At 39.1% G+C, this 15,640-nt stretch overlaps 1 protein-coding gene across 10 annotated transcripts in view; it reads right to left on the bottom strand.

Annotated features, from left to right (window-relative positions):
* Nfia (nuclear factor I A) overlaps nucleotides 1-15,640 on the bottom strand; it is a 362,119-nt gene that overhangs the window by 49,940 nt on the left and 296,539 nt on the right. For 8 of the 10 annotated variants that reach the window (XM_074079960.1, XM_074079959.1, XM_020155999.2 and 5 more), the window contains 2 exons: nucleotides 5,689-5,867; nucleotides 3,249-3,414 (listed from right to left, as the gene is read on the bottom strand). In XM_074079960.1, coding sequence (XP_073936061.1) covers nucleotides 3,249-3,414; nucleotides 5,689-5,867 — 345 coding nt within the window. The remainder of the gene's footprint in view (nucleotides 1-3,248; nucleotides 3,415-5,688; nucleotides 5,868-15,640) is intronic. The other 2 variants (XM_074079963.1, XM_074079955.1) reach the window with 1 other exon arrangement.

Raw genomic sequence — 15,640 nt, forward strand, 5'->3', positions numbered from 1 at the left:
AATAGATAAAGGCTAAATAAGTGAATGAAAGAAGACAGTCATCAAAGGTGAATATTAAGGAAGGGGGAGGCTACTTCACTCCCGGGATTTATTCTCTGCCTTAGCCATAAGTACCTGGTTCCCCTCTACTCTCTCTTTTTCTACTCTCTAGGTCTTAGAGTTTTGAAGCAGGAACTGGACCAGTCCCACACCTTCCTCACCTCTTTCTCTTTGGGAGGCAGGTGATGGCAGGAAGCGCACAGACACCTGTACCTCCTTGTCAACAGTTTTACCCGCAGATCCCATGGAGGGCATCCTTCAGTGGTCCAATTCTGCCAGGGTCTGGGTAGATATACTGTAGTAGAAAGCATATTTTCCCATAAGTATAAACTAAATTCTTTATTAGTAAAGGTGAGATTGTATCTTTCACCTGAATTTTTCCTTGGATTTTATTGATCACCTGGTTTAGAAATCAGGCCATGGGAGAGTCGGGACCTTAAATCTTCAGTAGGCTTTGAGATTTTTAATTTGAAAGTTTTCTTCTATGTTACAAATTATAGTTCTCCCAGTCTATCACTGTCTTCTTAATAAAGCAGAAAATGTAAGCAATATATTGCTTGGAAACAGCATATTACTATGAATCCAGTATGCTCTAGAAAAGCCTAGTGGTGAGGGCAACACTGGTAATAATAAAAACTTTTCTCTGTCATCAAAGAAAATTTTGCTTTGCCCACATTCCTAGCATCCTATGATTCAAATAGTAAGTATCAAATTATCTAGCTCAAACTTTGGGACTTCCTGATATCTCCTTTCTCCCTCAAACCCTTAAACACTGCTCTAGTTAACTTGAGTTTGATCTTAACAGACCATGTGTAAGTCCCCTCACAGCACTGACAAAATGCTCAAGGACCAGGGATCTTCCTACAACATGCACTTGCTTCCATCCATGGAGTGGAGTGCAGAAGTAGGGGCCCAATAGTGTTGACTTGAGTTATCAGTTGAGTAGCTTCTATGGGCCCTTCAGGCACACTTCATCACTACTTGAGCCTGGAGCCTTCTTCCTCTGGGTAAGAGTTTGGGCAGATAATAAAATGCACCAATTTATTTGGTGCAATGCTTATCACGCAATCCTGCCAGGTAGGTATTAACATCTAGATTTTACAGATGAGGTAACTGGTTCACATAAAAACATAGCTGGCAGGTGGAAAGGTGGACATTTGAGCTCCATCCTTTAGACTTGGATAACACACATTGGTACCTTCACTCCTGTATGGTGTCTCAGTGAGCCTCATCCTCATTTCTGGAAAACTCCCTATGAAGCAAGAGACACCGTACATCGCAGATGTGGCATGTTACTAGCAGGACTGAGCCAATGTCCTGCTCATAGTTAGGGGAAGGAGGAACAGAAACATGGTATCCAAAGGTATGTTCAGGGCACAATAAGCATATGGAAAGCTAATGTCCCCAGGGCACAGACAGAAGTAGAGTTTGTGAACAGTTTTTTTTTTCTGACTTTTTAGCAGATGCAACATAAATACACAGTAAGCAGGGTATCCTATGAGTCTCTGCTTCTCAAAGCTGTTTTTTTTTGTTTTTTGTTTTCAGCTGAGCTTCCAGGATTCATAGGTCAAACTTAGCTTCCCTCCTTGTCATTTAACACTTTTTATTTGTTTTTTTTTGTGGGAGGGTGGGGGTTGAGACAAGGTTTCACAATATAGCTCAGATTGACCCTAAACTTGCAATCCTCTTGAGTGTGGATTGCAGGCATGTCCCAACACGTCCAAGTGATACTCAGGATATTCTCCTCGTTGACAAGTATTGAATTGAACCATCTTCACAAGAGATGCATTTCTCCCCCAAACTTCCCCTGGACCTTAAATCTTTTGGCTACAGAAAGAGAGTTCACACACATGTGTTATCCAAATGCATAAATACTGGATGACTGAAGATTCACTGTTTGATACATGTCCATGAGGGACTCTATCCATTTTGGATTCAGTTCTTTCCTAAGAATCAACTCCAATGAACGTGATCTGAACAGAGGTTCATCTCCCCTCTTTGACCCTTTCTCTCCTGACCCCAATATCACTATGATTATAATATTGAATGTAAAGAAGTTGAGAGGCCAGAAATCTGCATTCACTATACATATCTAAATGGTTGCCCAATTCTAATGCTTAGGTCTACACAGCATCCCTCCGTCAGCTCCCTTCCATTCAACTATTACTGCTGTTCAAGTTCTTGCCCATAAAATCCTTTTCCTGGTCTGGTCTTACGGCTTTTCCTCAAGTCTCATCTCCTTAGAGACCTCCTCAAAGGGTCTCCCTAGGGACACTGCCACAGTTCCTATCCTTTCCTACACTTTGATCCCTGATGTAAAGCATTAGGGAAGGTGCTCATCAGATCACCTGACAAGGCTAGGCCATTCATCACCTGGAAACTGCAGCCATCATTCTTTATGTCATTCCAGGAACTAATAAAAGCCACATTTGTGTGTTCAAGCTATTTCTAGCCCCAGCCATCTCTAAAATATCAGAAAATATCTGGAGAATTGTTCACTCTCTAATACATCAAGTAATCATTTCTACCACCAAAAGGTTTTGAGAGCCTATATTCTGATGAAGTGATCCCAGACTGTTCAGAGAGGAGTTAAGAGTTCTTCTCTCTTTCATCCAGTTCTGCCCTCTATTTCCTTCCATTGCCAAGCTTAGCCATACAACTGTAATGGCTACCAGCTCTGATCTTCAGCCAGGCTCTTCTGACTCTTGGCCGTGTTCAATGTACACACCTTTGAGTTGACAAGTTGATGTAAAATTTTTTCTGTATTTGATGTATAAAGTATGTAACTTTTATATTCCATCAAGTGCATTTTCCTTGGACTGCAAGTTCTTGCTATACAGAAGAATCAGGGACTTTTTGTTAATAAGAATTCACACACGTAAATGTTCTTTGGTGATTGTTGGGACAGCACTCAAAGCCACTCAGATAATACACAAAATTTAATAGTTTATATTTGATCTCAGTCCTGGACATGTAGCTACACCATCTTAATCACCCAAACAGGTATTTGTTCCATGTTTGGTGTAGTTGACAGTGTCTGGGAGTGGCATTCACTTAGATTTTGGCCTGAGGTCTGCAAACTCACACTACAACCATTGCTGGGGATGTGTGCCTATCGCTAGTCTACTCAGTGAGGGATAAAGCTTAGACACAGATTCAAGTGCACAGAGCTTGATAAGTGACCGGCGCCTCATCTCAGCCATACTTACTTGGTGAGGTGGGGGAGGCTGCACCTCCTTCTGTTGATGTAGTGGGAGGCTTTGTGTCTGGCACTGGCAGAGGCACAGGCCTGGCCATCGGTGGTGGTGGTGGTGGTGGCAACATTGGGGTGGGAAGGAATGGGTTGTGCACCTTGCCTTGGCTGCTCCCATTGGGCTGCGAGGGTGGGGAAAAAACAAAACACACACAAGAAAAAAGAAGAAACATATGTCAACCATTAGCTGCTTCTGAAAACAAGAGATTTAATAGGCACCTGCTATGTAAATTACCAAGTATTCTAACTGCTTGAATTCTTCCATTAAGTCCATCAGATGAAGAACTGTTGGTCTCTGATCTTAAGGTATTCTACAAAAGCGCACTTAGACACACATGCTTGCTGTACCCTGAACTTTTTTCCTGAACTGTCCCTTTTGCATCTGGTTCCATGAAATGACCTTCCTGTGATCTCTGTGGATATTCCAGCTGAGTAACCAACTATGCTTGCAATGTCTTGATACTGTATTAAATGCTACCTTCATCACCATCCTCATGGTTATCAAATACCTAAGTGTTTATGGATTCAGACGTTATTCTTCCACGTGCATTTACATAGGTAAAATGACATTTCCTAACCATGCTTCTGATATCAAAAAAATTTTCTTTTCACCTTTCAAAGTTGATCATATATATAATATTTAACATTTCCTTTCACGTATTGTATAACATCAGGCACAGAAACCTTAGAATTTAGCTATCACAATTTTATTAGGCAAAAATAACATTTCTAATTTTGATTAGAATTATGTAAGCATACGTTAGAAGAGTTATGATTATTTGGCTGCGTGATGTTAAAACAACCAAATAATAGCTCTTTTACGCAGGAAAGTTTCCCTCTGAAGAGAACAATAAAATAAATATTATTTTCAAGTTTTCAAAATAGCTCCATGAAGGGCCCTGCCTCAAATACCATAAAGTTTTGATCAAAATGCAAAACTGGGAATTGACAGTTATATAGGATGATGTCAGGACTACTAAATAAAAAAAGTTGGAAATTCGGAAGTCAGATGCTTGATACAGGTGGTCAGTTCAGGTGTGCATTGGGGTCCCAAGGGGCCTTTGGGACTGAATTTCCAGACTTCAGTGCCACTGTTCAACCAACAACAGCTCATATTAAGGCTGCAGTCCCAAATCAAAATACACTGGAATGAGATCCTGTTGTCCTAGACTTTTAAATGTGAGCTTAACAATTATGAAGGGACAGTCACTCCTCCATCAACATTCACTGATTTAGTTAGCATTATTCCTCAAAGACTATCTTGTCTGACAATCAGAATGCTGTGCTTTCTTGCCAGCAAAGTTGCCTGTGTGTTATTTCTGAGTGGGCTGAGAGTCTGTAAGTGAATGCTTTAGACTAAGCCAGGTAAATGAATACACAAGCAAAAGGAAAAAAAAAAAAAGGCACCATATTGATTTGTTGTCTAGACAGAAATGTATCTGCTAACATATCACCAGACATTAGTCAAAGATGCCTGGGCTGGCTCAGATATGCACAATCAGGTATTTCTGCAAAGGAAGAAAACCAGTGGTAGGACAGTGTGACATAATATCCTAAATGGGTGATAATAATTATGGCTAATCTCTGGTTTCATGAATAGTTATTATGAGAAAAGGGAAACCTGAATTTGGTTTTGTGTTGGTCACTATTTTATTGCTATTATTATTATTAGCCTTGGGATGCAGCTTTCCATTGTAAATGTTCAGTTCTATATTTGTAATAAAATTTGTGATTTTAAAAAATCACCTTTACATTTAGAATGCTATTTCAAATTGTGATTATGTGGTTTATTTGAGAAAAATGACAACATTCATTTGACATTACTGAATATGGTTTAGCTTTATATAAAGATAAGTTGGAAAGATAACTACTTGCAGAAATAACAAACCATAACAAACTGTGCTTCTAGCTTCTTGAGTTCAAGTACTGGTCAACTTGATCTAAAGTGTTAGAAGACTATATTTTTTAAAAAAATATCAATTTGGTTGATCTGAAACATCTGTCTCCCTCTGCCCCCTACCTCTCTCTACCACTTCAAATCCTTATTTAAAATTATTCGGTCTTTGTATTTTGTTAACTGTATGAGTCCTAAGGTTAGAATGCAGGAGGTGGAATTATCAGCCCACAGAACTTAGAAGGTTATACGGTTCACCCTCAAGATGATTTATATCCATAAACTTGACAGTTGCAAACTTAACACAAACACTGTTTTTAAACCCCAGCCAATCGCTCTTAGAGCAAGTTAACTTTCCCACAATCTAGAATAAATATGACATTTGCCTGCAGTCAGTCAGCACGACATTGGAACACAATGTCACATGGTCATAAGGTCTCCCCTTGTTATTTTTACATTTGGTTAGCATTTCTAAAGAAATTGAAAAAAGAGGTTTCCTTACATTGAGGAACCCCACCTGTCCAGCCTGCTGACCAGCATCAGGGCAGACAAGTTGGACAAACTCTTTCAGCGTCTCCTGAGGGTGGTAGCGGATGGCCGGGTGTGAAAAGTAAGGCCCAGGCTGCTGGATGATGGGTGATGTCGGAAAGTGGAGAGTCGATGGTGTTGCGTGCGGACTTGCTGCAGAGAAAAAAACACCAGAATTAGGGAGAGGAAGACCTACTTTTGCTGAATCCAAGAGACTGGATTCAGCCTCTTGTTTTATTTTTTTCTCCTGGCCCAGTGCAGGATATTGGTCATGTGACTGAATTGAACACTGGAGAGGTCTGATGGATTTTCTTCCTTCAGGCTCTAAGACAAACATGGAGGTCAGATTAGGGTAGAATTTCAAACTGTCTTTTGGGTTTTGGTGGACATGAGTTATAAAGGCATTAATAATCCTTGGTGAAGATGAAGATTATTCATTACCTTAAGAGCCTTTTTAATGAAGCAAGCAATAAAAAATGTATTTGGTAGATTAGACCTGATTTACCTGACATTACATTTGACAAATTCTAGTTTGCACATATGGATCCCCTTTCATGCTGAGCTATCCACAGACAATAATTCATTGTTAAAGCTCTTATGCCCCTTTCAAGGAAATTTCTAGGGACTAATTCATGATGAAAATTTTTTGAAGTGTGTAGTAAATGATCACTTAATGAATCCATGCAATTTTGGTGCCTCACTTCACATGGAAGGCTTATGTTGCACTTTTTTTTTTTTTCATTTCATAGCCAAATTCAGAAGTGCATAAATGTCAAGAGTAGGAGAAACCACAGGCTGAGTAGGCAGTGACCTCTGCAAAACCACTGGTCCCTTGCCCATAAAAACTGATAGAAGACTCAGACAACTACTGCTCCCTTGTACAGTAAATCCATCTTTCTCACAGATTTAATACATGTGGTTTTGATGGTATGCTAACAAAATAATAATAAATTTAAAAAATCAAAAGAAATTTCAAAAACAAAAATTTCACACAGCTCAGTAAACTCAGAGAAGCTTTCAGTCACTTGTGTTTAAATCACTGTGTGATCTGTTGAGTGTTATGCCTCCCCAAAAGCAAATGGCACCCCAAAAGCAAGGTAAAAGTGAATGCATTTCATTTAAGTGATAAAATGAAAATGTGAGATTTATTTAGGGGAAGTTGGGCATCGTTATGGGGAAAAATGAATCAAGTATCCACAGTATAGCACTGAGCTCTATGCATGATGAACATTCAAGGTTTTTCCTTAATGGAGGTCTCCTTGGAACCAGAGACCCAAGTCTACCCTGATAAATATAATTTGTATGAGAAGATTAATTAAACAACTTATGTGAGATACTTCATTTTTCTAAGAAAACTCTTCCTTTTGAATTGGAAAGATGGCTGAAAAACTGGCTGGAGGATACAAGAAGCACATGTTAAGGGCTGAAAACACTGCAACCAGTGAAGCTTTCACTTCTCAATGAGGGCTAGAGAAAACTCTCTCAAACCAGGGGAGATGAGAGTATATGCATTCACTTCACTTTTTGCCAGCTTAAATCTTTTTTTTTTTTTTTTGGTGGTACTGGAGTTTGAACTGAGGGCCTCATGCTTACTAGACAGGCACTCTACCATTTGAGCCACTCCACCAGCCCAGGTTAAATCTTTAAGCTGAATTCACACCTACAAGATGAAACACAGGAATGTACAAATTTTTAGAGAATAAGATTTTCTAAATACCAATAGCAATTCATAGTGTTGGAAAGAATTTAAAGTGTGACAAGCCACCCCTTTAACCATCATCCCACTTGAATGGCAAAGGCCGTTAAAAAGAATGTTTATTGATTGCTGGACATGAGTTTGGAATCAGAATTTTTATTATTTTCCCCCTCTCAAACTTACTCTTCTCCCATTTTAGTAAATACCTTTACGATCCATTTAATTGTTCACAGTTCTATACTCAGAATGAAGTCTGGTACCCAACAAATATTTTTTGATTGTGCAACAAATGATTAGGTAAATGAGAAATTAAGAAAATAATCATAAACCTTGCCAAAAAGCAAAACTTGTTTTCCTCACCTGCTGAGTAGCCAAGGAATTTGTAAAAAAAGAAAAAATGGGTAAAAGTTTAGACTGTATATGATGAATAACAGATTTTGGAATCCATTACTGTCTCTGAGTTAAAACACCAAAGCTAAAAAGTTAAATGGCTCTGGTCAGCTCTTACTCTGGAAATTGTGTCATTGGCTTTAAAGAAACAAATGAACTTTTTCTTCCAGTACCAGTCATACTGGTAGCAAGAAACCTTGACCTAAAACCCTGCATTTGACTGAATACTTTCTATACTTAAGTTTCTCAGGCTAGGGTGGGAATGTACTGACCCTAACAAAGTGATATTCTCAACCTTTGCTGCATGTCAGACACAAAGGTGGCAACTCCATTGTCAAGAGCACTGGGAGGTTAATCTTGATGATAAAGTGGCATTGCCTCAGGTGCTCACAGAAAGTGATGAGTGATTGTTAGCTAAGCAATTGTGGTGGCCAGCAGAGAATGCTGCCCAAGGGAAAAACTCACTTGAGCAAAGAATCAGGCAGATAAAAGTTAAAGAAACATGAGAGAAGAAATAATTCACGAGGGCTGTGGAATCTTTCCATTAATTATTAATAAATACCCTTGCCCTTTGTTAAATATGTAAAAAGAACATCATTACCAACTTAAATTTAAACCTTAGTTTCATTATTATATTTTACTAGTAATAGTTTATTCACCTTTTCCTTATGGCATAGTGTTCAACAAACCTAAGGATATATGGTACTATATGGAATTAATTCTGTAATGACTGATTTATTAGGATCAATTAATTCTTAATTAATTCCAGGAAGTCATCTAGCTCATAGTGTCAAAGTAGACAACTGCTGAGTCTGCATTTAAAGGGTCATCCTTTTCAACCCTCTCTCATGCCGGGAACTTCCTGGTTCAGCCACCAGTCCACTGTAGAACTGGATAAAAATCATTCAAGACCCTGAGCTTTGATTTCTTCAAAGAGAAACTGTGTTACAGGCATCACAGAGACCTGTTAATTATCGTTAAATATGTGTGATTTCCCTGGATATCCTATTATTCTTCATTTACTGGGCTCACTGGAGCTCTGAGTTAAGATTTCATCAATGTCTAACTTTTTCTTCTTTCTGATTTCTTGTTTTCACTCTTTATCTTTACCTAAGTTTTTATCTAACTTATCTCAAATCATTTTAGCAAGAGTCATTAGGGTTAAATCAATCCAGCAATAAATTCATTAAATGTACTTTAAGATGGCCAGATAAGTCCCTATGGAAGAGAAACAACTGTTATGAATCTGGCGTGATGCAAATGTAGTGCACACAGAATGGTATGAGTTCAAATTTTTGACAAAGAAAAACATCTCTTATGGATGTGTGTGTGTGTGTGTGTGAGTTGATGACACAATAAAAAATTGTAGCACATTATGTAAATGCATATTTAGATCCTTTAAAATGTGCATTATTTACTGGAGAGTCAATAAAGGCTTTTCTCAAGTGGTTACAGTTTATTGCAGTGCATCCATCTGTATCCATGTTGATGTTAATACAATTTTGTGTATTAAATGACTACAAAATGGCTGCTTCTGGGGTCTAATACTCTCTGTACCCTAGGCCAGAAGCAGCAGAGAGTGAGGAGCACTTCACTCTGGATAGCTCTCACTGCTAGTTTAACCTTTAACCAGCAGCCATACTGATTTAAAGCAACTGCTTGGGCTTTTTCACAGGAATACAAATAAGATGGAAGGAAGGGAATTTGATCAGATCTCACTGGCTAGAATAGCATCGCCTATACATCCTAAACAAAACAGCCACAATTAAAGACATAGAGAACCAGCATTTGACAAAAGGTGTAGTGCTCAGTTATTTATTACAAGACGATCAGATTACTGAATACTTAAAAAAAAAAAAAGGCAGGTCAGGCAGATTGATTTACATGTTTTACTCTCCTCTTCCCACCTCAGTACACTTCCATTCTTTAAAATATATCTCAGTCTTAGTTGGAAGGAGAAAAAGTAAAAAATTCACACATGCACACACACACACACACACACACACAAAACACACACACATACGCGCACACATATACATTTAACCTAAAAATGATCCTCCATTTAAAGCAGAATTGATTAAGATTGGGATAGGGAAGGCCAAGGTCATTATTGTGTATGCTGAGATACTTATATGATTCAACAGTGATTCTTGGTCTGGGAGTCCACCCACTATCAGGAGGAGGCCTCACAGACACCACACCTCAGCAGGGCTCACCACAGGAGCTAGAACTAGTAAGAGCATGGAAGGATAAGCCACATGAAAGATAGTATTAGTGTGGTATGGCCAGATTCTTGTATTTTTAAGTTTTAGGGGGAAAAAAAAGAGAGAAGAAAGTAATCTCTTCTGAGCACTTTTGGTAGCTTTTCTCAAGTTCGACCTCCAAGAATCCTGAGAACTCTCCCACAATTTTCCTCTAGCCAGAACTTTATGGGGTGAAATATGTTTTTCTCTACAACCCTGATACTGTCTTTTTTTTTTTTTTTTTACTCCAAGTCTGTGAACCATTGCAGATTCTCACAGACTGGACAGACTCTTGGATTCTTTTTATGTTAGCTTTTGCTTTCTGGCACCAGCCTTCAAATCCTTGTCTTTGTCCTATGGGAGGCTCCACAGAAAAGCTGTCAAGAGGCGACACAAACAATAACATCTAATATTCCTCAGGTGCAACGTGCTCTTAAGGCAGAGTTACTCTCAGGCGTCTTCCCTCACAAGAATGAAGATTACTCCCAACTCCTAGCATCTGCAAAACATCACCGACTTCCCATTAATCAATAGTAAGTCAGTGGCAACAGGTGAGATTCTGAGATGTTTCTCTCAGCTAACACTGTCACAGGACACAGTTACCCATCTGTCTGCAGCAATAAGATGGCTTCTATACAAAAATAACATTGCTATAGAATAAGAGGCAACATTGAGAACTCCTGACTACTTCTATTTGGAAGTAAAGATCTTTTAAAAGACAAAGCTCCAAAAGCAGGAGAAAACAGATGGGAAAAAAAAATCCCACTTGAAAAAAAGAAGTCCTCCATAAAGGGCAATGGAACTTGAATTGTTTGGGTTGTCAACTGCTAAGCACTTTGCTTCTGCAGAAATTCAAAACCACACTATATAACACCATTATGGACTACCTAAAGCTGAGAAATCTGTCTTAATGGTCCATAGCTATAATTTATAAATCATGCATGAATCAGACCTGCCATTTATGAAAGCCAAGAAGTTTGGAGTTACAGGATTTATTTTAACAGACATAAGGAAAGAGGAATTGGCACTGGATTTCAAATCTTTAGGAGTCAGAACCTTTTCTAAATAACAAAGCATGTAACTCAAGAGAAGCTAAGGTACTCTAAAACAAATTTTTCCAAAATATTTAGTACATATCTTTAATGTTGCTGAGATGTATGAGTGTACCATGAAATGTCAATTGAGAGAAAAAGAAGACATTGCTCGATGCGTTGCAAAACACCAGCATTTTTCTATAACTGCTACCAGACAAGGTAGCATTATGACTCAGTAGTTTCTAAGATGATTGACAGACTCAACTCCATTTTAACTAAGGGGATCTTCTGACTGGAGATCAAATTCCAATGCCTTACAATGAAGCCCCACCCAGCACAACAATAAAAAAATTTAAGAAAACAAAAAACAAAACAAACACAAAAAAACAAATCCCAGTGCCTTTTGGAAAACCAGATCTTCTTTCTCCCAATAAAGACAGGCTAAGGTCATTTTAAATTTTTATCTAGATCAATTTTAGCTACTTAAACATCTGTGTTTTTCAAAAGCCTTGCTTCTGGTCTAGACCAGGGCTTGGAAAACAGTGTAGAGGCTGGAGAGTAAACCAGTTAGACTTGGAGGCCCCATACTGTCTTTGTCTCAATTACTCCACTCTGCTTTATTCTCAAAAACAGAAGAGGGTTGGATTTGACTTGGTCCATCATTTGCCAACTCGTGGGTGTAGACCCAGATAACTCCCATTCACTTTCAACACCTGCCACAGCCTGCATCAGGCACCTGACAATCACTGTTCCTTCTGCCCTTTCCCTGTAAACCATCCCATCTTCCTGGCAGGACTTTCTGCTGAAGCCCCAGCCTTTGAAGCTTCCCAACGCAATCAGAATACCTGCCATACCTCACTAACTCCACCGGGGCCTTTTGCTGTGCCTCTTCACTATGGTTTAACAGGCTTTGGTCACATCTGTGTGTACCATTCCAAGCTAAGCATATGAGTCAGAATAGTAGTGTAGTATAAAATGAGGCCCATAGGCTTTGGAATCAGATAGACATTGGTTTAAATCCCAGCTCTTCCACTTACCAGCTATGCTTCAAGTTTAGTTTCTGAGCTTCTCACAGACTCAGTAGCTGTCTGTTTAATGGGGGCTAATATAGATTATAGACCTGCTATAAAGATTAAATGAGACCGTGTGTGTGTGTATGTGTGTGTGTGTGTGTGTATGGCACAGGATGTAAGTTTCTGATCCCGCAGTTAAGTGATTAGTAAATAACTCTATTACTATTGTATGAGAAGATGGGGGTAGGCGATGAAGAAATTAGAATTTGTTCCTGTGTCCTGTGTTTTGGACCAGTTCTAATTATAGAGTACACAGGGGCAAAGAGGTTGTAGGGTAAGAAGTACCTGCCGCCTGCCTGTTTCTTGGACAAATGAACATGGGAATAGTGATACGAAGTCATCAGTGTGAGTATGGTCCAAGGGTTCAAAATAACTTCACAAACAATAAAATGCAAACCTAAAGCAATAATAGCAGTAGCAATGACCTTGATCATGAGATCAATACCTAGTGACAATAACTTCTAAGATTCTTTGCTGACCAGATACTTTAACTCTATACTTTTTCTTAAAGCACAGAATATGAGACCACTCAGAAGCTTAGAACTATGGGGCCACCTCTCTCTAGATACATTTCCATTTAGACCTACAGTCCTTGGGTTCCATCCATTCTAAGGACCAATATGGCTTCTCCTTCACCAGGTAGACCTCTGTCATGCAGGGGTACTTCTGAGCTAGCCAGATTCTGAACATGCCCCCCCACCCCACACCATGGTCTCCCAAACATAGACACAATGGAAATTTCCATTGTTCCCTTGGGAAGTCCACTGTGATAGTTATTGGAAGTCTGCTGATCAGATAGCTAATATAGGATGACTACTAAAAAAAAAGATTTGCCAAGGATCTGAGGTATTTTTAGGAAAGTTTCTGATTGAAGAAAGGTACTTGAGTTTCAGCTACTATGTGGCTTATTAACATGCGGGCAAACTCCCTTTTCCCTCATCTCAAAACAGAGTTTGAACAAAATAATCACCAAGGCTCATCTACTTTTAAATTCAGTCTCTGGAATTATATTTACAACCAACTTGTACTTTTGATCCATAGTAATAAAATTAAAATCTAAAAGAGCAGAAACAATGGAGCATGTGCCATTTAAAAGAAATTATTTTTAAAATGTTTCTGGGACACTGAAGTTATAGGTCTGGACTGTCTTTAAGATGTCTTGGCTTTGGGGAGGCTGTAATATTTAGTTTTAAGGTCCTGAGTGTGCCAGTTCACAGTCTGTGAAACAGAGCCCCAGCCTTTGTCCTGATAGGACCTCTCTGAATTGACCACATTCATGCACTAATTGCCTAAGCTGCCATGATGGACGATGTGAAATGCGTTCAAATGCCACACAACAGCTGTGATTATTGCAAATACGAAGAGTGATAATTTAATGGGCAAATTTGATAAGAATCCAGTTCTGTGAAGGAACTTGGACTTCTACATAATATGCAAGTGATACTATGAGACAAGAGATAAAGAATGAAAAACAAATCAAAACAATTATTCCAGAACAAAAACAACACCACAGCTTGGATGATTACAAAGGTCAACAGGAACAGGCCGGAAATCCTTTAATGACCTTCTTGGAGTGCACTGGAATGGCAGGCTGAAGTTCTGCAAAAGAGAACTTCGGAAATAAGCAGCACCTGTGCAGGTGGTACAGCAACATGGACAGCAACCAAGTGCTGGCACCTACACTGTTTGCATGTCTTTTCCTACATTAAAAATAAAGACAAAAAAATCAAGCAAACAAACCAACCCCCACAATAAATTAAAAGGTCATGGGATATTTGCAGCCTTTCCTGCCTCCAGATTGTGAGGTTCACATTGAAATTTAAGATCCTATTTTTGAGTAGCATGATGGCTAAAGATGGGTCTTAAAGCATCCTCATGAATTTGAAGTATCATTCTGAATTTGTCCCATAAGATTTGAGGATTTATTTTTACTGTTGATAGGTTTTACACAAGGGGAGGGCACATGAGTAGATGGGTCAGTGTGAAATCAGGGGGCCATGTTTTTATTGTGGCTTGGGTATCCACTAGCTCTTTGTGCTTCTTTCCTCTGTTACAAAATGGAAATGATCTGTTTTGTATGGTTTTTAGAGTGCAGCTATTCTGGATTTAAAATCATTCACTTGCTATGATAATCTGGCAAAGTTATTTAACTTTTCTGAGACTACAACTTCTTTGTTTGTAAATTGGGTATAATAGCACCAATCAGAAGACCTTTCTGATGATTAGAATTAATGTAAAGGAGTACCTAGTATATAGTAGGCTCATTTATCTCATTCATTCAACAAGTGTATTGAAAATCAACATTGTGCTAAGTAGATGCTAGTTAGGCCCTGGGTTATGGTCTTTAGGATTGTTTTAAGAATAAATTAAGATATGAAAAGTAATGAGGCTCATACAGTGCAACGAGGCAACACCAGATAACGGAGCATCAGAGTTGAACTGTTTTAGCTGGACACAGTGGTGCACATTTGTAATTGCAGCACTTGGGAGTGAGGCAGGAGGATCATGAATTTGAGGCCAGCCTGGGCTACTCTGTGAGACTCTGTCTTTAAAAAAAAGATGTAAGTTTTTCAAGTTATCCTGTAGGTCTATGGCATGAACTAATGGTCATTTTCTAAGTCTGGAATTTATTTGTGCTCCGCAAGTACTAACTGTGGAGACAAGTCCTGGCTAGTGAGTGAGTGGAGCCCATCACCTTGCTCAGAGCAGCTTAGCTGCTATCACCTGCTGTGGGGTCCTGTGGGTTTTGCCTGCATGGCCGTCCTTCGTCTCTTCTAGAAACGGAGCTCAAATTGGGAACACTCCTTTGCTCAGTCTTAGGTTATGTGGTGAGAGAGGACTTGACCCTGGCCCCTGGTTCTGTGTGTGGGTATGTGACTCAGGCTGTATCCGTGTGAGAATGCACTATCTTTAGGCATATGGATCACTTAAAAAGTGAGCAAACAACTCAAACCAGGCCTATCAGAGCCATAAGCATCCAGGGCAGGTCCTTTGCTAGATCTATTGTTAAAAAAAAAAAACAAACCAAATAACTGTTCTTTTCCCTTTGTGATTACCATATTGGTAGGAATTAAGCCTGGAGCTGCTTATACTATCTGTGCCACAGTCTGAGGAGATTTGGCCTGTGAATTAAGCTCACACAGAGGATAGCAGGGAGAATAAGCAAGGGTATCATCTGAGCAGCTGGACCCATCTCTACCTGAAGCCATATGCCCACAGACTTTTCAGTTACCTAAACCAATTCATTATGTTCTTTTGAAAGAGTGGAGAGGTGATTAAGCAAATTGATTGGGTTTCTTTCCCTTTTAAGAATCTATTAACATATCTCCATACATTGTCGGGCATTTCAATAACTTTTATTATGGTATTCAGGACCTTGAGGATTCAGGAAGATTTAGAGCTATCCCTTAGGTTTTCTAAATCCTATAATGTATCAGCAGCAGGTACCCACACAACCTGAATAAATAAATTCAAATCTCCACAAATACCT

Source organism: Castor canadensis, chromosome 7 (genome assembly GCF_047511655.1).
Source record: "Castor canadensis chromosome 7, mCasCan1.hap1v2, whole genome shotgun sequence".
NCBI classification, from domain to species: domain Eukaryota; kingdom Metazoa; phylum Chordata; class Mammalia; order Rodentia; family Castoridae; genus Castor; species Castor canadensis.